The sequence below is a fragment of the Herpailurus yagouaroundi genome, unplaced genomic scaffold (assembly GCF_014898765.1).
Source record: "Herpailurus yagouaroundi ecotype Mexico unplaced genomic scaffold, PumYag 182, whole genome shotgun sequence".
NCBI classification, from domain to species: Eukaryota; Metazoa; Chordata; class Mammalia; order Carnivora; family Felidae; genus Herpailurus; species Herpailurus yagouaroundi.
Window position 1 is genome coordinate 11,416,114 of NW_024412413.1, and position 25,474 is coordinate 11,441,587.

The 25,474-nt window shown below is 52.9% G+C and overlaps 1 protein-coding gene and 1 long non-coding RNA gene across 3 annotated transcripts in view; one reads left to right on the plus strand and one right to left on the minus strand.

Moving 5' to 3' along the window:
• The window catches only part of CACNG2 (calcium voltage-gated channel auxiliary subunit gamma 2), a 108,438-nt gene extending 93,930 nt beyond the window's left edge, over positions 1–14,508 (plus strand). Inside the window, exons 2-4 of the mRNA XM_040490919.1 lie at positions 962–1,045; positions 12,696–12,836; positions 13,945–14,508. Coding sequence (XP_040346853.1) covers positions 962–1,045; positions 12,696–12,836; positions 13,945–14,480 — 761 coding nt within the window. The 3' untranslated portion in view covers positions 14,481–14,508. The remainder of the gene's footprint in view (positions 1–961; positions 1,046–12,695; positions 12,837–13,944) is intronic.
• LOC121040411 (uncharacterized) overlaps positions 1–25,474 on the minus strand; it is a 110,182-nt gene that overhangs the window by 65,415 nt on the left and 19,293 nt on the right. For both annotated transcript variants that reach the window (XR_005795270.1, XR_005795271.1), the window contains one exon: positions 22,985–23,146. This is a non-coding gene — a long non-coding RNA (uncharacterized LOC121040411). The remainder of the gene's footprint in view (positions 1–22,984; positions 23,147–25,474) is intronic.

A 25,474-nucleotide genomic window follows, 5' to 3' on the forward strand; every position in this document is an offset into this window, starting at 1 on the left:
CACGACCGTGTGTGAAACTGACAGAGGTTTCTACTGTGGCGGAGCAGACCCGCTTGGCAAGCTCCAGCCCACAAATCAGTCCTTCACGAAGACCACATTCACTTCACAGTCATTGGTGGAGCCGGCTGGGACCTTGGGTTTTCATCTGAGCCTGTGTTCACCTTCTCGGCCATCTGCCAGAAAAGATTGAGTCAAAAGGCCTTCGTTGGAGCCCTGGATGTATCGTTTCCTGACCACAAGTACTTACTCGGATCATTTAGCCTCCCTGAGCCTCAGTTTCTTCATCTGTGCAATGGAAGAGATAACAGTCCTCTCACAGGCCTATGGTAGAGCCAGAATGAGTCGTAGTTCAAGAGCCTGGCAGTGGGGCTCAGCCCCCACTGGGGGCTCAACCCCTCCCCATCATCCCCCCCATCATCCTCCTCCCCTGCCCAGAGCAGCTAGGGGCTGGGCACAGTGGATTCCAGGCCCTGCAGATGGGAAGGCACTTTGCAAGCTCATTTAAGGGCTGTGAGAACGTTTGTCGGCATCCGTGTGGGGTCTGTCTTCTTTGCAAAGCGATCTGCTCTCTGGCATGCAAAATGCGAGGTGACTCCCAGCGGAGCTGGGGCACAGAGGCGGGTGTACTGACGGGTTCATCAGCCTCCTCCTCGGCAGTCCCCAGCCCCGAGCCAAACCTCTGCTGCCCGCCAAGCTTCAGCTAATCCTCAGAAGCCTCGATGCAGGGACGGAAGGCTGGGTTTTGAAGTCTTAGGCCTTAGATCCTTTCCATTGCACCGCGGGTGTGGGTGTTTTGATTCACCAGGCAGATGTCCAAACAGACAAAGTGATACCTTCCTTCAGGGGCCGGGGAGAGGGCTGAGCCAGCTTCAGAAGAGCCAGAAGTCAGCAAGAGGCCAGTGGGTGCTGAGCCCCTGGAAACTCTGATGTTTCACGTGTCCTTTCTCCTCTTGTTTTCCAGGGAACTTCAAAGGTCTCTGCAAGCAAATCGATCACTTCCCAGAGGATGCAGATTACGAAGCTGACACAGCAGAATATTTCCTCCGTGAGTGCATGCAATTTTTTCTCCCTTCTGGTGGTGGGTCCAGTCCTTCTAACCTCCAGAGCACCAAAGGCCAGGACTATCCAGAGATCCCTGTATCAGCAGAGGGCAGGAAAAAGCTGAGCCTCGCTCCTTTCCTCCTGTCTGGAGGCCAAACCTTCATGCATGCTGTTCCCTCTGCCTGTAACCCTCTTCCCTCCCCTTTGTCTGATAAACTCCTATTCATCCTCCAGGTCCCAGCCTGAAACATCACCTCCTCCAGGAAGTCCTCTGTGCCCCTAACGGGTTCCCAGAGCACAGCACATTTATCACGCTGTGGGGTCCTGATCTATTTGAGTAAACATCTCCCTGGCAGTCCCACCAATTACGTTAGGCCAGGGACCCACCCTATCTCGTTCACGTGTTCATATTCCCAGCCCAATGCCCTTCACATAATAAGCGCTCAGTAAATATTTCTTGACTAACTCAATGAAGAAACTCATCAGGCAGTTTCAGATTGGAACTTCGGCCGAGAACAATACATGAGATTTTTTTTTTTTCTTCCCCCGCAATCGAGTCACGGTTAAATCCTGAGGTACATGCTGTGACCTTAAATCCACCTGAGGCATATTATCAAGAGAAAGCATTTTGAGTCCCAAAGAAAACTTCTCAAGAACCAACAAAAACTAACAAGGGAAAATGCTCCCTGAGAAAGGGATTTCCAGGAGAGGGGCTGAGGGTCCTTGACACCTGGGACAGCAAAGCCACCCAAGCAGAAGTGGGTGAAAGCTGTGCCCCACGCTCTCAAGAGGCTCTTCTAGAAGAGGTTTGCTCTCCACCAGGAGCGTCCCCACCTTCTGTCCCCGGTGACCTTCCCAGCCGCACGGAGGCCGCTAAAGCCTCCCTCCCATCCGCCTCCACCCCCCCCCCCCAGCAGAATGGCTAGCATCACTCTCTGATCACTTTTATGGAAAATATAGGAGGCATTTCATTACATGGATCACCCTGTCTCTTTCAGTAACTACTCTTCACATCAAAGCCAACTCTCGGGTCAGCCTTAGAATCAACCTGGTTTCATTGAAAAGCCCATGGAACATGAAGTCAGCCCAGTGGCAAGGAAGAGAAAGGAAGGGAACACGATGTAATTTATAGACTTCTTTTGAAAGGGAGAAAAATATCTTACAATGCTCATCATTTCCGGTTATGAACTCCCGAAAGGCACTGCTCTTAAATGGAAGTCCTAAAAGACGGGTTGGGCTATCGTTCCCCACTACCACGTCCGGGGCTCTTGCAGGAGCAGTGCGGTGGCATAAAAGCGGGCTGAGACCTAGGCCAGAACCTGCGATCGGTGCTGGGGAGATCCAGGTGAAAAAAACAGGCGCAGCCCGTGGTCCCAGGCAGCGCCCAGCCTGGCCGGGAGGCCCCTCAGAGAAACAGCTGGCCTCGGGAGACGCGGCGCGGGACGGATGCGGCCTGCTGGTGGCGGTGGGAGTAGGGGGACCACAGCCTAAGCCTCGTGCCAGGAGCCACCCTGGTTGAGCACAGTAAGGATGTGATAATCAGCTAGAGGGCTCAAAGGAGGAACTTTGTCTCCTTCGTTGCTGTGCCTAGAACAGCTTCTGGAATAGAGCAGATACTCCATAAATGTTGTCTGTTACATAAAGGGCAGATATAGGAGTCTTCAGTGGCTGTTTCTACCTACTCCATACCTCCATAGCCTCATTGTTTAAGAGAGAATCGCAGAAAGTGTTTGGTTCACTGGGGTGTCCCCGGACAAAAGACCTGAATTGGTTAACTGCTGTTAACAGGGCAGGATTCCAAGGGTCTGATTTAAGCTTACTTAACCCAACAGTATTTTTTGAGCATTGTAACAAGAGTCGGCAAACTTTTTCTATAAAGGGTCAGACAGCAAATATACCAGGCTTTGTGGGCCATACAGCCTCTGTCCCAACTACTCAATGCTGCCCGTGGAGTCTAGACATAATGGAAGCCAATGAGTGTGGCTGTGCTCCCAGGAAACTTAACTTCATTTACAAAAACAGGCAGCAGGCTGCACTTGGCATAGTTTGCTGACCCCTGATCTAGACTACGCTAATCTTGGGCTAGGCGACAAAAGTAATTCTGGAAAGCCGGAAGACAGGAGTTCCTATCCTTATCAATAGAGTCTAAATCCTAATACATTCTAACTAGATGGTCTCATTCTTAATAAGCTCTCGAGACGCTAGAAGCCAGGGATCGATCGTTCTTCTATTCCGATCCCCAGCCCCACTGAAGTGGGGAGGGGGGCGGGGCTGTGTCTGGAGGTGGGCGGGGCTTCAGCCCCATGGGCGGGGCGTCAGCCGGCTTCCAGTTGGGGGGGGGGGGGTCGGTTACACCCATTCGCACAGCGCACCTGCCACGTGGGAGGCCGTGAGAGGGGCTGACGCCGCCCTTGTCCCTGAGGGCTCACTGTATAGAAACAGGCCCGTGAAGGTAGCATGAATGCCAAGACGCAGGCAGGGATAAAATGGAGTGTGTGGTGCTGAGGGAGCCTGGCCTCTAACCCCCAAACGGGAGATGATTCCAGAAGGGTCCCCTTGAGAAAGCGGCACCAAGGCAGAGACTGGGCCTCTAGAAGCATTCGCTCATTTACTCTTGAGACATTCACTGAGCACTCACTCCGTGCAGAGCCCTGTTGTCAGTACAGGGGATCCAAGGGTGAACAGAACAAAACTGGTGCCTCTGTGAAGGTGACACTCTCGTGGAGGAAAGAAGCAATGGGCAAGACCACAAATAGCCCCCTGAGACCGTTCCAGAACTGGCTGTGAGGGGGTGGAGAGTGAGGCGGTGGGCGGAGGGCAGGTGGGGGGTGTTACTGAGGACAGGTGGTCGGGACAGCTTCTCTAAATGAGGAAAAGGACAGAGCCGAGAGGACTTGGGGGAAGTGCGTGCCCAAGGGGGGACTGGTGAGAGAGCAAGGGCCTTATTAAGGCCGGGGGGGGGGGGGTGGTCAGAGGGGAGGCCCGGCTGGCTGAGTGCAGTGCAGGAATGGAAGACATTCCACAGCACGAGGTCCGAGAGGCGGCGGAGGAGCCCAATCGGGTGTCATTCTAAGTGTGACGGAACCGTGAGCAGGGGACACTGATGTGGAAGGTCCGTTCTGGCCGCCGGCCGGGGCGGGGGCAGGGAGGCCAGTTGGCCGCTGCTGCTGGCATCCTGGTGAGAGGCTATGGCGCCTGGACCAGAGCGATAGCTGTGGTGGCGGCCAGAAGTGAGGGGCTGTTTGGGAGACATGGGGGGGGGGGGGGGGGAGCACAGGCGCTTGGGGGTGGAGCCGGACCCCAAGGGGTTTCCAGAGGACAGCAGAGGACTGGCAGGAGGGGCAGGATGGGGGGCAGGAGACCTAGGAGGGTGGAAAGGGGCTCAGCCAAACATTCTGGCTTTGACTGTTCGTGCCCGGCCTGCCTCACACTCGGAGAGCAGCGGGGCGGGCAGGGTGGGCTCCAGAAAGGTGGCAGGAGCTCCTGCTATTACCAAGGTCAGGGGCACAGTCTACTGGACTCTGCTCAACCTAAGGGCAGGGTCTGTTCAGAGGCCGACACAGGGCCAGCGCGTTGCTGGCGTGGACGGAAAGAGGCCTGACCGTGTGTAAGCATGGGGCTGTGGGCCTCTCCTGGCAGAGCTATAGCTCCCGAGAAACCCATTGAGTATCTTCTCCTTGGCTCTTTGGGCCTGAGGTCCCAGTACTCGGGAGGCCAGGAAAGATCTGAGCTACCCATGGGCCGTGGGTCCTTTTTGCCTGCAGACAAAATTAAGATGGGCCTTCATGGTGCTTGCAAGCTACAACAAACGAAACTCACAAGTTAATTATATGGTCTGTTAAACTATGAGGAGTGATACGGAGAAAAATCCAGCAGGAAAGGGGGATAGGAAATTCCGGGGAGAGGGGGTTGCCCATAAAATCCTTGTTGTGAAATCTGAGCAAAGACCTGAAGGAGGTGAGAGGGAGCCATGTGGAAATGTGAGGGGAGAATGTTCCAGGCAGAGGGAACAGCAAGTGAAAAGGCCCTGAGACTGGAGCCTGGAATGTTTGAGGCGCAGGAGTGAGGCCAGAAAGACAAGAGTGGAGTGAGCAAGGGGGAAGCCAAGGAAGAGCCAGTGAAGAGAGGCCCGGGGGCCCCTGTGGGTCCTAGAAAGGGCTTGGGTGTTGCTCTGATTGTGGCAGGAAACCATCAGAGGGTCTGAGCAGAGGAGTCCCACTATCTCACATTTTACAGGACCCTCTGGTTGCTCCGTTCACAAAAGACTGAAATAGGGTAAGGACAGGAGCAGGCAGAACAGTTAGGAACCTACTGCAATAAATCCAGACAAGAGACAGCGTCCTGAACCCAAGTAATAGCAGTGAAGGAGGTGGGAAGGGGTCGGAGCCTGAAAATATTCCCAAGGGATTGCCATGTAAGCTTTCCTGAGAGCCTACCTGTGGATTTCCCAGGAAAGGAAGGTGTCAAGGTTGGAGTCCAAGGCTGGGATTGGGAAGAATCGGAAGCTCAGTGTCGGCCACATTAAGTCAGCGAAACCTATGGGACTCCCTGGGGAGACGCCTTGGGGTCTGGGGCTCACGGGACAGGCCCTGGCCCAGACAGGAGTTTGCCAGTTGTCAGCTGGTGGATGACATTTACAGCCACGAGCAGATGAATGGCCCGAGGCGGTGGTGCAGAGAAGAGGTGCAGAGTCTGAGCCCCAGGATGCCAAGGTTTAGAGGCCAGGAAGAGGAGGAGGCCCCAGGGAAGGGGGCTGAGGGGGTGGCAAGTGGGTGGCCCGGGCCACCCCTACCATCCCTGCTCCACCAGCTGGATGGAGGACCTAGAACAGAGGAGGAGGAGGGAACATTCCAGAAGGGCTGGACAGGAACGCAGAGCTCATCTCCTGGGATGGCAAGAAAGTGGGGCTCACTTGCTCTCAAGCCATCAGACCAAGCTTCAGGCCTCCTGGGGGGCCCAGCAGAAGGAAGGCGCCCCATAGATATCTAATGGGACGAATGAATGAATGAATGAATGAATGAACATTTTTACCCCCAACCCCCATGGGTATTTAAGGAGTTCCAAAGCTTCTCCTGAACACAGAGTCCAGGGACTTTCTGGTGACAGGCCCTGGCCACCACCCTGAGCCTCCTGACATCTGGGCCCCACGAAGGTGTGGCCAGTGTGGCTCTAGCCCACCTGTCACTAGCTTGCCCAGGAACAAATGATGGCCAGACCTGTTTTGCCCACAGCCAGCTCTGGGGGGCCATCGATGTGTCTGCCACGGTGCCCCAGCCCCCGCCCATCCTTATCCTTACCAAAGCTTGCGAGCGGGTGAGGAAGAGGCAGAGGTGGCCCAGGTGTGACTTCCTGTGACTGTCAGTGTGTCGGTCTTTGTGCACAAGTGTGTAAGTCTGTGCTGCGTTCTGTGTCTTTCGGTGCCCGTGTGTCCGCGCATCTGAGCGTCTGTCTGAATGTGTTTGCTCGTGTCTGCTGCGTGTCTACAGGTCCCTGCAGGCTGTGCGTGTGTGTGTGTGTGTGTGTGTTGTGTCCAGGAGATGGGAGCTGGTATTTCCCATTGGTCACAGTGTGATTGGGGCCCATCCCAAGCCACCACCCCTAGTCACTCACATCCATGCAGCCAGAGCAAACATTTCTCAAAACGGCTCCAACCTCGTGCATTCCACGCACGCTGACACTTTGAATTCTGTCCCCCTTCATTTCTCTAAGTGCTGGTGGCACCCAGCACGCTGACTTCCCCACCTAGTCCTGACTCACAACCCGCACTGTGATCAACACCAACCCGGGGCCCGTGAGAAACAGCAACGGTGCCTTCTGCCAAGATGAGAAAACTAACATTTCCTGGTGCTTGGCGCGTACCGGGCGCTCTTCTAACTGCTTGAAATGTATGTACTCCTTACTCTTCGTCGCAGGCTATGAGCTGCGTGTGCTCGTGACCTCCCTCTGGCAGGGGGGACAACTGAGGCTCAGAAGGGCAGGGGGCATGGCCGGCGGAGGCACGCAGGGCGCCTCTCTCCTGGGTTGGTGCAGCTGATCACCAGCCCCGGAGACAACAGGGAATGGGACAGCATCTGGCACCGCGCAGATGGCACTCCCCAAGGAAGCTCCGGGGCTTCTGGAACTCTTTTCCTTATGTCGTTAGATAGAACACACCTGACAACTTTATATGTTACCTGTGTTCCCCTTCACAACACCCCGGGAGGTAGGTGCTGTCGGTGTCCCCATTACACAGGCAAGAAACTGGAGGCACGGAGGCCACACTGCCGGTGGGAAGGCTGGGATGGGGCTCCAAGGAGGCCCCGTGTGGAAGCCCGGGCTCCCAAGCCACCGCTCTCAGCTTCTCTCTCTCCCCTCATCCATCGTCATCCGCTTCCTCCTTCCTTCTCCCTCGCTCTGTCCTTCCTCCTCTCTCTCCCCTTCCCCACCTCTCTCGCACCCACGCTCACACACACACTTGTGGTCCTGGCCACCCCATCCAGCACGGCGGGGAGGGGAGTGAGGGACAAAAGCCCAAGAGCCCAGCAACCCCCCCTGAGCCAGCTCCTCGCTGATCCTCTCCGCTTAGAAGGGGAAAAAAAACCCAGGTGGGATAACAGACATAAAGGGATGAGCACTGCGCCCGGAAAATAGGGAGCCCGCCCTCCATACACCTGGTAAGACTACCGTTTTAATCAAAGGCGACAACTGGCACAGGGAACAGGTGAGACTGTGGCCTGGCTGGCTGAGTGGACCCTGCGGGGAGGTCTGGGGGACACAGGGCCATCAGAGACAGGCAAGACCCTAGAGATCACCTAATCCAGACAAGGAAGCGGAAGCCAGGCATACCACGTGATTTGCACGAGCCCCTGCTGGGCCATCACTTCACACCAGGGTGCCCGGAGCCTCAAAGTTAAGCCCTCTGCTCTTCCACAGGCAGGTGCATCTGTGCCCCACCTCTGTGTCTACAACCCCCCCCCATTACAGCTTCAGCCCACCGCAGCTCTGTGCCCCAAGCCTGTACCTCGTGAGCCCCCCCCCCCCCCTGGCCTGCCTCATTCCCTTTAGGGCTCCCCAAGCTCTCCCGTGGCTCTCTGCGATCCAGAATCTTCCAGTTCCCTGAGCAAGGATGCTTCTCCAGCCCTGGAGCGCACACACGCTGCTTCCTCTCCCTGGAACACTCCGCATCCCGCCTCTCTTGTGCCCTGTTAGCTTCTCCTTATCCTTCAGATGCCAGCCCCAGCCTCACTCCCTGGGGGAAGCCCTCCTTGATGCCCACGTGAGCTCAGAGGATGCTCTGAGGGGCAAGACGTGCATGTCTGAAAGCAGGGGAGGGCGGTGGTGAAGACACACAGGCCCTCGAGGCTGACCTCCTGGGTTCACAACCCAGTTTCCCCACTTCCTCGCTGGGCGGACTCAGACAAATGGCTTAACCTCTCAGTGCCTCAAGTTTTAGCTGCCGCTTGATGGGGGCTAACCAAAGTACTTATTTCACGGAGCTGTAATGACAGCTAATGAGTTAATAGATACACAGTGCTTAGAACAGCCCTGGGGTACACGAACCACTCGATGAACATTGGCCATCTATATGTGACATCAGCCTGTCACATACCTTCGTGGTGCCATATGGATACCTTTCTTCCATAGCACTTTATCCTGGTTGATAATTACATAGTATCTGGGTTACTACCTGACGACATGTATCTCCTTCATGAGAATGTAAGCCCCATAAAGACATGGCCCAGGCCTGTTTTTGAACCCCTGTGTCTTCCATGCCCAGCCTGGAAGTTGGTACAGCGGCGGGCACTCGACCTGTGTTTATTCATTGGACCCACAGCTAGTTAAAAGCGAAGCATCTCCCCACTCCGGGACCATGCGGCCCTTCCCCGGTACAGCATATTATGTTCTCAGCCAGGAAATGTCCGAACTGCAGCTCGCAGGCCAAATCTGCGCCCCCCACCACCACCACTGTTTTTGTAAATAAAGTATTATTGAAATAGAAGCGCACTCATTTGTTTACGTATTGCCTGTGGCTGTTTTCAAGCTACAACAGCTAAATTAGGTAGTTGCAGCAGAGAACATATGGCCAGCAAAGCCACAACTGATTATATTTACTACCTGTCCCTCTACAGAAAAAGTCTGCCAATACCTGCTTTAGGCCTTTGTAACCTCCTTGAAGCCAAGGCGATGGCTTCATGGGGCTGGTGTAAGGTTTAAATGGGTTTATCCATGTAAGGCACGTAGGATGCTGTAGGGAGAGCTCCAGAATTGTTGGTAGGGACTGCAGAGTTCCATATGCTTACTCATAGGAGATAGATAAATATTTGTTCATTGAATAAACCAGATACTTTCTGCTCCTCGCGATAGACTTTAGCACTAAAACCACCCCAGCTTCAGTGGGAATCAAGGCAATTCGTGGGGAAGAAGTGTCTGGATGGAGGGGGCAGGACGATAGAAATAATAACGATTGTACCGTTTACTGTACCCTTTCTAGGGTAGAAACAGGACAGCCATGGTCCAATGTAACCTTGACAACAGTGCCTCTCGAACTTTCGCGTGCACATGACTTGTGTTACGTGCTTTTGCAAAAACAGATTGTAGAATCTAACTCAGTAGCTGGCAGTGTAAGACCCAAGAATCTGCAGGCTCTAACCAGCTCCCCCGCGATGCCCAGGCCCCTGGCCTTCCGACTGCCCTGTGAACAGCAAACCTTACATTCCCGGGAGCTGGGTATTAGGGTTATTTTTCCCATCCTCCCGGATGCAGAAACAGACTCAGCCAGGTAAAGACCCTTGGCCCAAGGACACATTGTTAGGGACAAGGCCCGCGTCTGAGCTCAGATGTGACGAACTCCCAAATCCCCACTCAGCCTATGACACTGCCTAGCGGGAAAGAACTCTTTCGAGAAACTTCTCCAATGTAAGAGTCCCTGCTTGCTCTAAAGCAGCTTCCTTGCCCAGCCTCCATCTGGGTCTCCCTCTGCTCATCTGAGCCACTGCCACTGCCCCCTTGGAAGTCACACCAACCTCTCCTTCTTCCTTCTTGCCGTCACCCCCCCCCCATTCCCAGCTGGTCAGGAATCGTATCCACACAGGGAGGGCAGAAGCGTGAGAAATCATCTGATGGTCCACACCCGCTTTGCACATGGGCAAACCAGAGAGGACGAGGCACCTGTCTCAGCCACACAGCAAGTGAGTGGCATAGTTGGGACCCTACACCCAGATCTCTGGACTCTGCAGCATCCCTCCCAGGCTCCCTGGAAGCCCCAGAGGGAGAGTACAGGATGGCCCAAAAGTTGGGCCGATCCGGACTTGAATCCTGACTCACTAGCTGGGCTGCCTTGGGCGAGTTACTATGCCTTTCTGAGCTTCAGTTTTCTTGTCTATAGACGGGGGCTAAAAAAACACAGCCCATGGGGCTGTTATGAGGATTAAATTACAGAATGTATGTCAGGTCTTCGTTCAAGGCTCGACACAGAATGGTGCTTATCAGAGATTCTCTCCCCTCTCCCCTTGTGCTTGTGAAGATGAGGATTCAGGCAGCATTGACTGTGCAAGTCCAGGCACCTTGCAATCATGTGTGCGCGTGTGTAGGGATGTGCGGGAAGGGCGACCAGGTTGGGGACATAACGGTTCTCTTGAAATGACTTGCTGGGGGAGAACGCTCAGGTCTGGGGGGAGGTGGCCCGTCCGTCGGCGGGAGAAGGGAAGCCCGATTGCCCAGGAACCCAACTGCACCCTCTGTGTGCCTCCTCCTCTGGCCCCGGCTCAGGTTCACCTTTCTTCAAGTCCCCCTAAAATAATCGACTCGCCCAACAGCATCAGTAAGCAGTGTAGACTTCCTAAAGATCCATGGGGAAGAGAGAAGAGGGGTTTTATGCTACGCATTGCAGCACACTGCCTAAAATCCTCTTAGAAAAATGCCCCGAGTTCTACACAGAAAAACTCTCTTCGCCACACTGCCCCCCAAAGGGGTGGGGAGCCAGGGGAGGCTCGACCCCGGCACCTTCCTCTCCAAGATGCACATCCCCAGCCAACCCTTACCCCCACCCCACGGCTGAGCCAACAGACCCTCTAATAGGACCCAACTTCCTCAGAAGCCATTTAAACAGCCCAAACACGTAAAGAAAACTTCCTTTTCTTCACACAAGCTTCCAGATGGCTCTGCCTGGCCCACAGCTCCGGGGACGAGCAATCAGGGTTCTGAGGTCACTCGCTGCCTATTTGAATCTGGAGAGAAAAGCTCTTTTCCTCTCCAGAGACCCTTTAGGGAGGACCTCATCCGGACACTGTCCCCCACATACACAGCCTGCCTGCCTGGCCTGCCTCTCCCCCAGCTGCCTTCCCCTGCCCTCAGCCACCCTGCGTCCCTCTGTCCTCCGTCCTCTCACCTGCAGGTGGCAAATGTTCCTGAAGATATTCTTTTCTCTTGCCTGTTTGTCAGCCCTTGCTTCTTATCTTATCCTGAAGGCATTTTTGTTGTTGTTGTTGTTGTTTACTTTTTCTTTTCTCGGTAACACGTCTGCTGCTGCTTCTTTCTGGAAGCCCTCCCCACACTTACTCACTCAGTGAGCCTTTATTGGGGACCTACTGGATCTTTGACACAGAGGTGTGGTGGGGACAGAGAGAATAAAAAGAAAGAACTAAAAAAAAAAAAAAAAAAAGCCGCAGTCCTTGCCCTCGTGGGACCCCACGGCTTTATGGTAGCAGCATATGTAGAAACGATTTTTTCCTGTAATAAATATCATTTAACCAGTGTTTACTACATACACTCCGAGATTCATCCCGGTGCGTTATCAGGATCAACTCATCTAATGCTCACAGCAGTCTTGCAAGGTAGGCACTATTACCGTCCCCACTTTATAGATGAGAGAGTTGAGGCGCAAAGCGACAGCTTACCCAAACTTACACAGCTAACGCGTGGTAAAGCCGGATCCAGATCCAGGCTGTGCGACTGCCTCACCACTGTAACACGCTGCCTCTCCTTGTGCCCCAAAGCACAGAGGAAGGGACAAATAACTTTGCCTGAGCAAGTCAGGGAAGGCTTGACAGAAGAGGCGAATTTGAGTTGAGGGTTTGTTTTTTTTTTTTAATTTTTTTAATGTTTATTTATTTTTGAGAGAGAGAGCGAGTGAGAGAGAGAGAGAGGAAGACACAGAATCTGAAGGAGGCTCCAGGCTCCGAGCTGTCAGCACAGAGCCCGACGCGGGGCTCGAACTCACGAACCGTGAGATCACGACCTGAGCCGGAGTCGGAGGCTCAACCGACGGAGCCACCCAGGCGCCCCCGAGTTGAGTTTTAATGGATGAATAGAATCTGCTGAGTCAAAAGGAACAGCAGAAACATTCTAGTAAGAAAAGTCAGTGCGTCAAAAGTCAGAAGCATGCCATTACATGACATGGGAAGGGTGCTGTGGCTTGACAAGAGGAGACACGGGGACCAGGAGGCATGAAGCCTGAGGGGGGCAGAGGTCAAGTCACACAGGGCCCTGTGGGCCTCATGAGGCCCTGGTTTGGTCCTGTAGGCAGAGAGGAGCCCCTGAAGGGCCACGAGCTGGGCAGTGGCTTGCTCCCCCTCCCCTTCCCCACTCCCACTCCCGTGGGCCACTCTCTCCCCCTAGCGTCCCTCTGGCTCACAGCTGTGCCCTTCTCTCTCTCCCTGACCCTCCGTGTTCTGCAGGGGCCGTGAGGGCCTCAAGCATTTTCCCAATCCTGAGTGTGATTCTGCTTTTCATGGGTGGACTCTGCATCGCAGCCAGCGAGTTCTACAAGACTCGACACAACATCATCCTGAGTGCCGGCATCTTCTTCGTGTCTGCAGGTAATGGCCACTGAGCTGCGCTGGGCCAGAGCCCAGGCCTGCCTGGGGGGAAAAGGCTGAGGCTGGGGTGCTCAGCGACGGGGAGGACTCGACAGAGAGGGGGGAGGGGGAAGAGGGATCTCCAGGACTGGCAACAGGTCATGTCATAGGGGAGGTGGGTTGTGCTGGGGCTCCCGCCCCATAACAACGTCCAAGCCCCCCACCGCCACGGAGTCCCCCAGGAACATCCCCAGACCCCGTCTCTCGGCCCAAATGGCCCATCTTCCTCCTACCTTTTAGAAAAGGGCCCAGATCCCAGGTCCCTCTCAGAATACTGGGCCTGTCCTCACTGCCCTGTCCCCTCACTGTCCCACTTGGGTGCAGGCAGGCACGTAAAACCACGTCCCTCAGCCCCATTACAGGACTAGTCACATTGCTACAGATGCCAGAGAAAGAACACGGCTGTGGGATGAGCCATTTAACAAGAATGAGGAACACTTAAGTAGTCCTTACCACACCCCCGCCCCCAAGAGCCTCACAGGTATTAAGTCATTTAATCAATCACTCCCACAAGAGCCAGTCCTATCCTTCTCCCCATTTTACAGATCTGGAAACTCTAAGGTTACCTTGCCAAGGGCTTTGATTCCAGGCAGTCTTGGCTCCAGGAGCCAGTCTGAACCTCCTGCAATCCCAGCTTCAAATCTCTGTGCAGCCTGGAGCAAGTTACCTAACCTCTCTGTGATCCCTTTCCTCAGTTTGCAACCCCCTTGAAAAGCGCTCAATAGTGAAGGCAGGTAGCAGACGCTCAATAAAGTGTCCATTATCATGACTCAACGCGCTGTAGAATGCCTCTCTCTTCTCCCCCTCCACTCCCGCATCTTTATCTCCAACTGCCCTCCCCTTTGTGGCTCTCTTCAGTGGCGTGACAAAAATATTAAGGTGATGCTTGCCTGTGTCACAGTAGAGCACTGACCCTGAAAACTCCGGATCAGGGAGAGCCCGTCCAGCTGCCCCTGCCCTTCGGTTCCCCCCTCCCCAGGGTCTGATGCCCTGCTGGTAACTAACCCCCCCCCCCCCCCCCCCCCCGCTCTGACTCCCACCCCTCCGCGCCCGTCCCTGTGCCCCGCAGGTCTGAGTAACATCATTGGCATCATCGTGTATATATCTGCCAATGCCGGAGACCCCTCCAAGAGCGACTCCAAAAAGAATAGTTACTCCTACGGCTGGTCCTTCTACTTCGGGGCCCTGTCCTTCATCATCGCCGAGATGGTTGGGGTGCTGGCGGTGCACATGTTTATCGACCGGCACAAACAGCTGCGGGCCACCGCCCGCGCCACGGACTACCTCCAGGCCTCCGCCATCACCCGCATCCCCAGCTACCGCTACCGCTACCAGCGCCGAAGCCGCTCCAGCTCCCGCTCCACCGAGCCCTCACACTCCAGGGACGCCTCCCCCGTGGGCATCAAGGGTTTCAACACCCTGCCGTCCACGGAGATCTCCATGTACACCCTCAGCAGGGACCCCCTGAAGGCCGCCACCACGCCCACCGCCACCTACAACTCCGACAGGGATAACAGCTTCCTCCAAGTCCACAACTGTATCCAGAAGGAGAACAAAGACTCTCTCCACTCCAACACAGCCAACCGCCGGACCACCCCCGTATGAAGCCCGCGGGAGGGGGTGGGGGAGGGGCCTGGCAGCGCCGCAGGAGGGGCGCGTGCGCCGGGAGGTGGGGCGAGCAGGGGAGGGGGCGGGAACCCGACCATCCAAGGGGAAGGGGAAACCTTCCAAGAGCAAAAAAAAAAAACAAAACAAAACAAAACAAAAACAAAAACAAAAAAACAAAAAAATAAAAAAACAAAAAAAACGAAAAAAAAAACAAAAAAAGAGAAAAACATAACAAGTAAATTTGAAAAAAAAAGAACAAAATATAAGAGGAACACAGAAGCAAAACGACAGGAAATGTGAAAAAATATTAACCGAGGGAAAGAAAAACAAACTTTAAAAAAAAAAGCGAGAGAGGATAAAAAATTTAAAATAGAAAATAAATCTAAAAGAAAATGCATGATTTCCCATGTACCATTATTTTAACATTTAATAAAAACCAATTTAAACGAAAAAATAAAAGGGAACCAAGATAACATTAAAGCAAAAAAATGAGAGGGAGCGGAAAGGAAGGGGGATGTTCTCTGCATTTATCAGGGGTTTATGTTACTTTTTGTTTTAATGCGGGAGAGTTAACTTTTCTGTTCTCTTTAACCCCAAGCGGGCTCTGCCTCCCTGGGCGAGTGGGGGGGTGGAGACTCAGGGGCCCCGGGGCCGGGTGAGCCCCTCGGTCACTGCCAGGTCCCTGGAGCCTCTGGATGGTTGCCCCAGGAACGCTGGGCAAGCTCCGAGGCTCGCGAGGCTTGCGAGCCGGCTCCACCCAGCATCGATGGGGCAATTGTAGGCCTCCAGGTGACCCTAGAGTCCTTGGTCCCTCCTGTCCGAAAGGTGCCTGGAGGGGGGTGCACTTGGGGCTTGCGTAGCGCCCAAGTTCCCAGTCCTTAATGGTCCTTAACCCACTGTGATGACTTCCTAGGCCTTGAGGGAGGGGAAGGAGAGGGGATGGCTGCCTTTGGCTTGCAAGATGCCCGGAAACCCTGGAATCCTCAGGGTGAGCTTTTGGGGTCACCACCCCAAGCTCCTGTCCCTAGGAGCGGGAGATGCTCACCCCCCGGGGGGTTATAAAGCAGCTCTCCCTCCTCACCTCTCACCTCAGGGCCACTTGATGACCCTGGGGCGATGGTGGACCCCCAGACTCATAGGCCCCCGGCCCCCTGGGAAGGGGGGCTCATTGACCCTTTGGGGGTCCTTGGACTCACTGAAGCCCCCCTCCCGGGGGCCCAGCGAGTCCAACAACGACACTGCAAAAAGGTTTCTTTTTACAAAAGAAAAAGGAAAAACAAGTGGTGATTTTTTTTAATAAAAAAACCACAGACTATAAATAAATGTAAATATATAATAAGTGGATTTACTTGCAAGAAAATCAGATAGTATTTTTCTTTTAATTCTTTTCCAGCTTTAAACTGTGAAAACAAAACAATGGGGTGGGGTGGGGGACTTAAAATTTAGCAGGGAACTTGTAAAGAGAAAACAGAAAACAAATATACAAATCCATTAAAGAACAAAACAAAACCAAACTGCTGCAAGATATAAGGGCTGGGCTCAGGGGGAGGGAGAGGAGGAGGGCCCTGGGGGGAGAGACAGGGGGGTTCTGTGAGGAAAGATCTCTTCCTTATACCAGGAAGGTGCTGCTAATGTGAGAGAGAGAGAGAATCACGATGGAGAACCCGGTCTACACGAAGGAGATCGAATACCCACTCACACACACTCACATACGCACACGTACACACTCCTCCGGACCCTGTGCTCCAATCACACGCTGGGATACACTCTCAGCCTAAACCCTTTCCTTCCCATACATAGCCAGAGGCAGGGTTCAGAGAACACTGACTCATGCCCTCCAAAGCCATTGACAACAACCACACACACACACACACACACACACACACACACACACACACACACACTCACATGCATGGAAAGGGCCCCAGTCTAAAATCTAGCTCTGGATTTTGGAATCCCTTGCTGCGATGGCCTCTCTGGGCCTCAGTTTTCCCCTATGTAAGCATAAGGATTGACCTACATGAGTTTCAAAGGCCCATTCTTATTCTTGGTGTCGATGACTTTTAAGATGTGCCACCTGCCCAGAGGAAGATGCCAGGGATGACCAAAATAGCTGCCATCCAGCCCCCAGACATTGCGAACATTCCCAAATCATCAGTCAGCCTCTCAGACACACACACACACACACACACACACACACACACACACACACCCCATATGCCTCCTCACTGTGCTCCCAAGCCCCTGCCCCCACATCCAATGTCAGAGCAAAAATACACACATGTGAGTAAACATATCCTGCCATTCAGACAGAGAGGGAGAAGGCACCAGAGGTCCCTAAAGTCACTCTTCATTTGGTGTCCCCTTTCTTTAGTGCCATAACCCAGTCACAGAGAGTGAAGGGGGCTTCTCTGAGAGAAGAGATTAACAACCGCCAGGCCTTCCCCACTGCCTTTGGGGGTCAGAGAAAAAGAGGATCCTCTGAGGTTTGCTGGGAGGGGTTAAGGTTGAGGGGACGGAGGGGATCGCAGGTTGAGGACCAACCCCCCAAATTAAGCTGACACCATGGACTAAAGTCTGGGGCGTCCCGTGTTGCTCCCCCACCTTCTTCCCAGACCATCAAAGGCCAGTTCCGACTAACGGAAACCCAACAGCTTTCTCAAGTGTGGATTTCAGCCCAGCCTGCCAGCCACTCTGCTCAAAGTGGGGGGCCCCTGCTGGCCCCCACTTGGTTTGCTTCGCACTGGCCTGGCCTGAAGTTCCTAAAGTTGAGCTCTGGAGAGTTGCGGGGAGTAGGAAAGGAAAGCCCTTTTTTCAAGTCAGCTGCAGCTGGAACCCTAAACTCAGCCTGAGCCACAAGGCAGAACATCTGCTGGTCCCCCAGCGCACAGAAGGCCACGCCCCCCCGGGGGCAGAGCCAAGGCGGCCAAGGCTAGCGCGGTGGCAACACAGCCCTTCTCGGTCTGGGCAGAAATCGCAGTCTCTCTCCCTCCCTCACCCCACCAGCTTCCAAACCTGAAAAAGATGAAGGACTAGAGAGAAGGAGAGGCCCCAGGAAAACAGCAGACAAACGGGTGCTGTCGGAAGAGGAAAATTGGCCCCAGTTCTCTGGGTTTTGGCAGAGTGTTTGTGGGGTAGCAACTGGCGCTTCTTTCCAGGCTGGGGCCTGGGTCGCTTGGAGAAGGCCATCTGGGTGCAGGGTGAAGCCAGCACTGTGGAGAAAGGGCTAGGGGGCCCGAAGGGAGGGAGCGGGGAGGGGGGCTGTCAAGGGCACGGCTCGCCAGGGCAGCTGATTGCTCATGCCCAGCTCAAACCAGTTCAAGAAACCAACCTCCGATTTATTTTCTTGGTGGGTCCTTTTTTTTTTTTTTTTTTTCAGACTGTTAACAGAAAAAAAAAATTTTAAAAAGCAGAAAACTTAAAAAAGAAAAAAAAAAGAAAAAAATCCTGGTACATGAAATAAAGATTTTTTTTTATAGCTTGGTCCTCACGTCAGTGGATTTCTTTAATTGCTTTCCCAACTAAACAATCCTGAAGCTATGCAGTCTCAGAGCTGGGGGATGGGAGGCTTAGAAGCCATGCAGTAGAATGTCCCCACTCCACAGGTCATGAGTCTCCTCGTAAGTATCCTTTAGGGATACTTGCACACCTCTGGAGACAGGGAGCTCATCCCCTCCATAGGCAGCCTAGCCTGGGCTGGGCAGCGTTCATTGGTCAAAATCTCCTCTGCAAGATGAATTTCAATCCACTTCTTCCTTTGAATCCAGCAACAATGAACAAGTGCCTTCCCTTTCGAACACAATCGTCCTTTTGGATATTTGAAGATGGCAAGCATGATGTCCTTGAGTTCTTTGTTTTAGAACAAACCAGCCCTACTCAACATTCCCAGTGACACTCCAGGGTTTCAATTTTTCCCCATGAAGGTGTACAGCCTGGAATGAACGTGACCCTGCAGGTGAACTCAGAGGGCTCCCTGCATGGAACTGCTCCTCCGAGGGGACTACGGATTGGGAGGCAAATGAGGAGGGTCTAGCAGGAAGCCCTGGGTCTCTCCTAACAGGAGAGACAAAATGGGGAGTGTCCTAGTCTGCTCAGGCTGCTATCACAAGGCCTAGACTGGGAAGTTTAAACAACAGACATTTACTTCTCCAGGTTCTGGAGGCTGGGAGGTCCAAGATCTAGGCGCCGGCAGATTCTCTTCCCAGTAAGAACCCTCTTGCTGGCTTGCAAATGGTCACCTTCTCTCTGTGTGCTTACAGGGCACCAAGCTCTGGTCTCTCTTTCTCTTCCTATAAGATCACCAATCCCATTGGGGCGCCTGGGTGGCTCAGTCGGTTGAGCGTCCGACTTTGGCTCAGGTCATGATCTCGCGGTCCATGAGTTTGAGCCCCGAGCTCCATGTCAGGCTCTGTGCTGACAGCTCAGAGCCTGAAGCCTGTTTCAGATTCTGTGTCTCCTTCTCTCTCTGACCCTCCCGCATTCATGCTCTGTCTCTCTCTATCTCAAAAATAAATAAACGTTAAAAAAAATTTTTTTCTTAAAGATCACTAATCCCATCATGGAAGCCCCGCCCTCCTGACCTCATCTAACCCATTATCTCCTAAAGACCCCCACCTCCAAATAGCCTCACACTGGAGGTTAGGGCTTCAATACATGTATTTCAGGAGGCCACAAACATTCAGCCCATAACAAGATGCCAACAGGAGAATCTGACCCTTGACATTGGAGAAAGGCTCCATTTGCAGGCAGCTAAAGAGCCAGCCTGGCGATGTCCAGCCCTGGTCTGGTCAAACTGCCAACATCAGCTATTTGAAAGAGCACTGTAAACACCTCTTAAAATCCATTAAACACATTTCATTTAGTTCCTTTTAACTCTGAGAAAAACTGTCATACTGAATAGGAGGGGAGGAAAGAAGGTCTTCCAAAATCAAATCAAGATTTAAAAAGCAAACAAACAGGAACTCATCCGTTGGCAAGTTGTAAACCGCTTCCTTCCTCCTCCTTCTATTGCTTCTCTGGGCCCACTTGCCCATCACCACCTTGCTGAATTTATTATCCTTAACGAGGAAGGTCAGGTACAAACTCACAACCAAATGTGTGACAAACAGGAAAAGGGAAAGCTAACCAAAGCTTGTTTAAAATGAAAACATTATAGGGGCGCCTGGGTGGCACAGTCGGTTAAGCATCCGACTTCAGCCAGGTCACGATCTCGCGGTCCGTGAGTTGGAGCCCCGCGTCGGGCTCTGGGCTGATGGCTCGGAGCCTGGAGCCTGTTTCCGATTCTGTGTCTCCCTCTCTCTCTCTGCCCCTCCCCCGTTCATGCTCTGTCTCTCTCTGTCCCAAAAATAAATAAAAACGTTGGAAAAAAAAATTAAAAAATGAAAACATTATAACACATTGTTCTGAAAAGAGCCAAGAGCTTCATTCTGTCCTACTGATATCCAACATTGCAGACCAAAAAACAAACAAAACGAACAAACAAACAAAACCCCACAGAAATCTCATTCATTACAATAGCTGGGATTCACTGGCCTGGTTATTTGAATATTTTCATTTGGAAAGCCAGAAGAGACACCTATATGTGATCTTCGACACAGCCATGATAATACACAGGGATGGGAACTGGGGAGGATACCAGATGTCACGATGTCCCAGGTGTCACAACCCCAGTCCTGACATAGATCAAGGATTCTTCATGAGCTCTGGAAGGCAGGGTCCCTGGGAGGGGAGACAGTGCATAAGACGTGGGGAGGAAGCATAGTCATTGTACAGGTCTCCTTGGGGTCCAAGAGAAAGGAGATGTACACAAAGGAGACCCAAGTGACCCGGACCTAAGAGAAGCCCATCCCCACACCATGAGGCCCCAGAAAACTCCACTCTGGAATTGGCCCACGTTCAGAACTCCCTGCTCCATTCAGCTCAGGTCCCGTCAGGCCATGCCACCGAGCCACCCCCTCCCCAAACATCTCTTCCCCCAAGATCACCCCTAACATCTGCAAGCCCCAGGGTAGGAGTAGATACAGAGCCCCCAAAGCATAAACTTGAATATTTAAAGGCTACAGATCAAACAAAGTTTAAAATATGTTCCATCCTTCCATCCTGACAAACATCTCTTCGTGGTGACCTAAAATACTAGATTGGAATTGGGAATTCTCAGCCTGGTCTGGATGCTATACCCAAAAGTGGCAAGGGGCAAACCCAGCCTGGCTCCTAGCCCCAGCCTGGCCCCCTTCCCTTCCCACCTCCAGGTCTGCTCAGCACAAAGCGGGTGTCCAGCCCAGCCTGCATGCCCGAGTTCCAGCTACAGACACCCAAACAACAACTCCTTGACCATCCCTCACACCAACCCAACCTCAAGACGGATGGCAGCCAACCCTGGAGGTTGGCTTAGGATCCTTTGGGCAGAAGTTCTAGAGTAGCAGGCCCCAGAGAGAGAGTTCTGAGAGAGGGGTGTGGGCTCAGGGTAAGCACATGCCCTTGGATTATGGACTCTTCCCCCTACGGAGGGGGGCATGGCCTAGAGGGCCACAGCTAGCTTCCCCAAAGCCCAATGCCCCAAACAGGGGCCCCTCTTGCCCAAGTCTGAGGTCAGCACACACTCTCTCTGGCTTTTCAATGTAGATTTCAAATCCTCAGGTCCAGCCCTCAAGTCAAGAGGTCACAGAGCTCAGAAGACCTATCCTTCCGTGCAAAAGGGCACTGCTGAAGCCCAGAGAGGGCAAGCAACGTGTCCACACCTGTGCAGGGAACTGGCTTCACGCAGGCTCCAGGCCCTGGTCTCCTGGCCTCCGCAGTCCCCGGCCACCCCTCCTGACGGAGGTTTGAAGGGCTCCTTCTCCTCCCTTCTCCATCCGCGCTCCAGGCTTCGAGTGCTGACCTCACCGAACTCTGAGGGCAGTGGAGGCAGGGGAGGGAAGGCTGCTGTCTCAGGAGACCTGACTAACCAGGAGGGTCAGTTTGGACTGGCTTCCAGGCCAATCACAGAGAGAGCTGGCTGGGTGCCAACGACCACTGGCTCCCCTGGTGCACGGGCTCTGGAAAGAGGCCTCTCTGGGCCTGCAGAGACTTCTCCCAGGCCCGAGGAACTTTGCCGGCTGCCTTCCCAGCCACAGGCTGTCGCAGACGGACAGCCAGCAGCCAGTGGTGTGCTGGGACTGACTCCTACAGGTGGGCCACACGTAGCCCCTCTCAGCTCTCCAGGAGGCCACCCTGGCACCTTGAAAAGGGAGTGGGCAACTGCTGTAAATGGGGGATTTTTTTTAAGTTCATCTATTGTGAGAGAGAGAGCATGAGCCGGGAAGGGGCAGAGAAAGAGGGAGAGAGAATCCCAAGCAGGCTCTGCACTGTCAGCATGGAGCCCGGCACGGGGCTCAAAGCCACGAACCGTGAGATCATGACCTAAGCTGAAGTCAACAGCAGGACGCTTCATCAACTGAGCCCCCCCGGGCGCCCCAGGGATTTTTTTCTTTTTTTTAACAAAGAGCTGATTATCAAACATTTGCCGGCGTATCATTCCACAAATGTGTAGATATGGTGTGTGCATATAGGTTCACTCATGCACACCTTCAAGACGCAACCCTACCCCCCCCACACACACAGCACGTGAGCCTATGTGTGTCCACATACGTATTTTTATGGGCGTGTGCACACACACGGCACGCGCTTCTGGAATTAGAACCACTCACACAAACATATTCGTTCGGTCTGTCAGGTTTATTGACCACGTCCACTCTACCAGTCCTTGATCTTGGTCCCGAGCGTACAGACAAGGACAGGTACTTTCCGGCAGGAAGCCTAAGTTATCTGTCTTACCACAGCAAACTGGCATTTATAGAGAGCCTACAATACGCCTGACACTATCAAATCATGTATCATCGCAGTCCTGTGAAGCAGGTGTTACTACCCCCTTTACAGATATGGAAACTGAGGCCCAGAGAGGCAGAAAGGTATGCGGGTTAAGAAGGTAGGTCCTGGATTCTCACTGCCAGGTTCAAGCCACTGCCAGGCTCTAGACACTTACTCTCAGCCTAACCTCGGGCAAATTACCTATGAGTCCGTTTCCTCATCTGTAAAAGGAAAATAATAATAACAGCACCTATCTGATAAGATTGCTAGGTGGCATAAATGAATTAAAAGCATTAGAACAGTGCCTGATACCTATAAACACTTACGTAAGTGAACACTCAAAAAAATGTAGCCATGGCACAAAGAGATACCACAGTGTGACAGAGCACAGGGTCAAACATCGGGGTCTCTGGGTCCAGAGTCCTACACCACACCGACTACTCTGTCCTGTCTGCATCATCTACACACGCAAAAGCACACAGAGTCGCAGGTGCCTTAATGGACGGCCCCACAGGGCACAGAAGAGCAAGGAGGAGGGAGGGGCAGTTCTCGCTGGCAGGGACCAGGGGGTCTGGGGTGCCAGGGTCGTGTCAGGAAAGGCTTCGCAGTTCTGAGTTGCGAAAGCCCTCCAGAGCTAAGGCTTGAGTCATACCCACCTCCTTCCTGGTGATGCCCCAGCCTGATTCCCAGAGGCGTTAGAGGACCATCCTGATGCTTTCCAGTCATTCATTCATTCAGCTCCCATTACATGCTGTTCTGTGCTCGATGCTGGAGATGGTGGTAATCAAGAGAGATGCGGTCCCAACCTCCTGCAACTCCTGTTCCAGAGGGGAAGCAGGAAAATTAGCAAGTTAAGAATCAAATAATTACATAATCACAAATTTTCATGAGGGCTATGAAGTAAATGCATTGGGGCAATGATTTCTTTTTTCCAAGTTTATTTATCTATTTTTTAGAGAGAGTGTGTATGCACGCGTGCATGTGTGAGCAGGAAACAAGCAGAGAGGGGGAGAAAGAGAGGGGGGAAGAGAGAGAGAGAAAGAGAGAGAGAATCCCAAGCAGGCTCCGTGCTGCCAGTGCAGAGTCCGACGGAGGCCCGATCCCATGACCCTAAGATCATGACCTGAGCTGAAATCAAGTGTTAGATGCTCAGCCAACCGAGCCACCCAGGTGGGGCAAGGATATAAAAAACAAAACAAAACAAAACAAAACAGGAGTTGACCTCTCCTTCAGTCATCTAAAACTTAGTGGCTTAAAATAATAACTATTTTATTATCCCTCAAAATTCGGAGGGCTCTGGGGCGCGTGGGTGGCGCAGTCGGTTAAGCGTCCGACTTCAGCCAGGTCACGATCTCGCGGTCCGTGAGTTCGAGCCCCGCGTCGGGCTCTGGGCTGACGGCTCAGAGCCTGGAGCCTGTTTCCGGTTCTGTGTCTCCCTCTCTCTCTGCCCCTCCCCCGTTCATGCTCTGTCTCTCTCTGTCCCAAAAATAAATAAACGTTGAAAAAAAAATTTTTTTTAAAAAAAAAAAAGTTTAAAAAAAAAATTCGGAGGGCTCAGCTGGGTGGTTGTTCTGCTCCACAGGATGACGGCTGGGGATGCAATCATCTGAGGGCTTGATTGGGCTGGGATGAACAAACGGGCTCACGCACAATGCTGTTGTGGATGCTGACTGTTGGCTCGGAGCTCAGGGAAGCTGTCGACCCGAACCCCTCATCTCTGCCCCCTGCGGCCCCTCCAGGTGTCTTGGGCCTCTCCCAGCATGGCAGCTGGATTCCAAGTGGCAGAAACTGGAAGCTGCTCCCCATCTGAGGGCCTAGACTCAGAAGCCTCAGCAGGTCCCTCTGCTATATTCTGGTGATCAGAGTGGGGCCACCGGGGTGGCTCAGTCGATTCGGCGTCAGACTTCAACTCAGGTCATGATCTGCATATCATGAGTTCAAGCCCCATGTGGGGCTCCATGCTGGCAGCTCAGAGCCTGGAGCTGCTTTGGATTCTGGGTCTCCCTCTCTCTCTGCCCCTCCCCCACTCATGCTCTGTCTCTCCCCATCTCTCAAAAATGAATAAACATGTTTAAAAAAATGTTAACAAAACAAAAAGCAAATCCTCAAGGTTAGTTCCAGGGGGAGGAGAAACTGAGTCCACCTCCTGATGGGATTAGTAGAAGGCAGCTGAGAGGTGAAGAAACATTAGGCACCATCTTTGAAGGTTAGATACTGCAAACCACTCCCCCCCCCCTTTTTTTTTAATTTTGAAAGCAGTGCTTTCATTTTTTTTTAAATTTTACTTAAATCCAAGTTAGTTAACATATAGTGTAATTGTGGTTTCAGAAACCACAACCCCTTTAAATAGAGCGGTCAGTGAAGGCCTCTCACTGATACTTTCAGCTGAAATTTGCAGCATAAGGAGGGTGAGCCCGGCAAACACAGGGGATGGGAGAAGAGGGAACGTCCCAAGCAGAGGGAACAGAATGTGCAAAGCTCCTTTCACAGAAATTCACAGAAAAGAATTTGGCCTGTGAGTAGACCTAAAAGATGACCCAGATGGTTATCTCTGATAAACAAGGGACAAGTGACATGAGATGAGTGGGAAGAGGTGGGCAGGGGTCAGTCCCCGGGGGACAGGACTTTGGATTTTATTCTAGTGCGAGGAGAGCTGCTGACCCACACATGCCAGGGAAAATCACCACTGAGCTTTCTGTGCAAAATTCACCATGCCAGAGCCAGGGCGAATAGAAGTAAGGTATGTCCCGTCAGAATGGCTAAAATGAACAGGTCAGGCAATGACAGATGCTGGTGAGGATGCGAAGAAAGAGGAACCGTTCTGCACTGCTGGTGGGAATGCAAGCTGGTGCAGCCACTCTGGAAAACAGTATGGAGGTGACTCAAAACACTAAAAAGAGAACTACCCTGTGACCCAGCAATTGCACTACTAGGCATTTATCCAAGGAATACAGGTGTGCTGTTCTGAAGGGACACATGCACCCCAATGTTTATAGCAGCACTATCAACAATAGCCCAAGTATGGAAAGGGCCCGAATGTCCATCGATGGATGAATGGATAAAGAAGATGTGGTACATAGATACAATGGAGTATTACTCGGCAATCAAAAAGAAGGAAATCTTGCATTTACAACAACATGGATAGA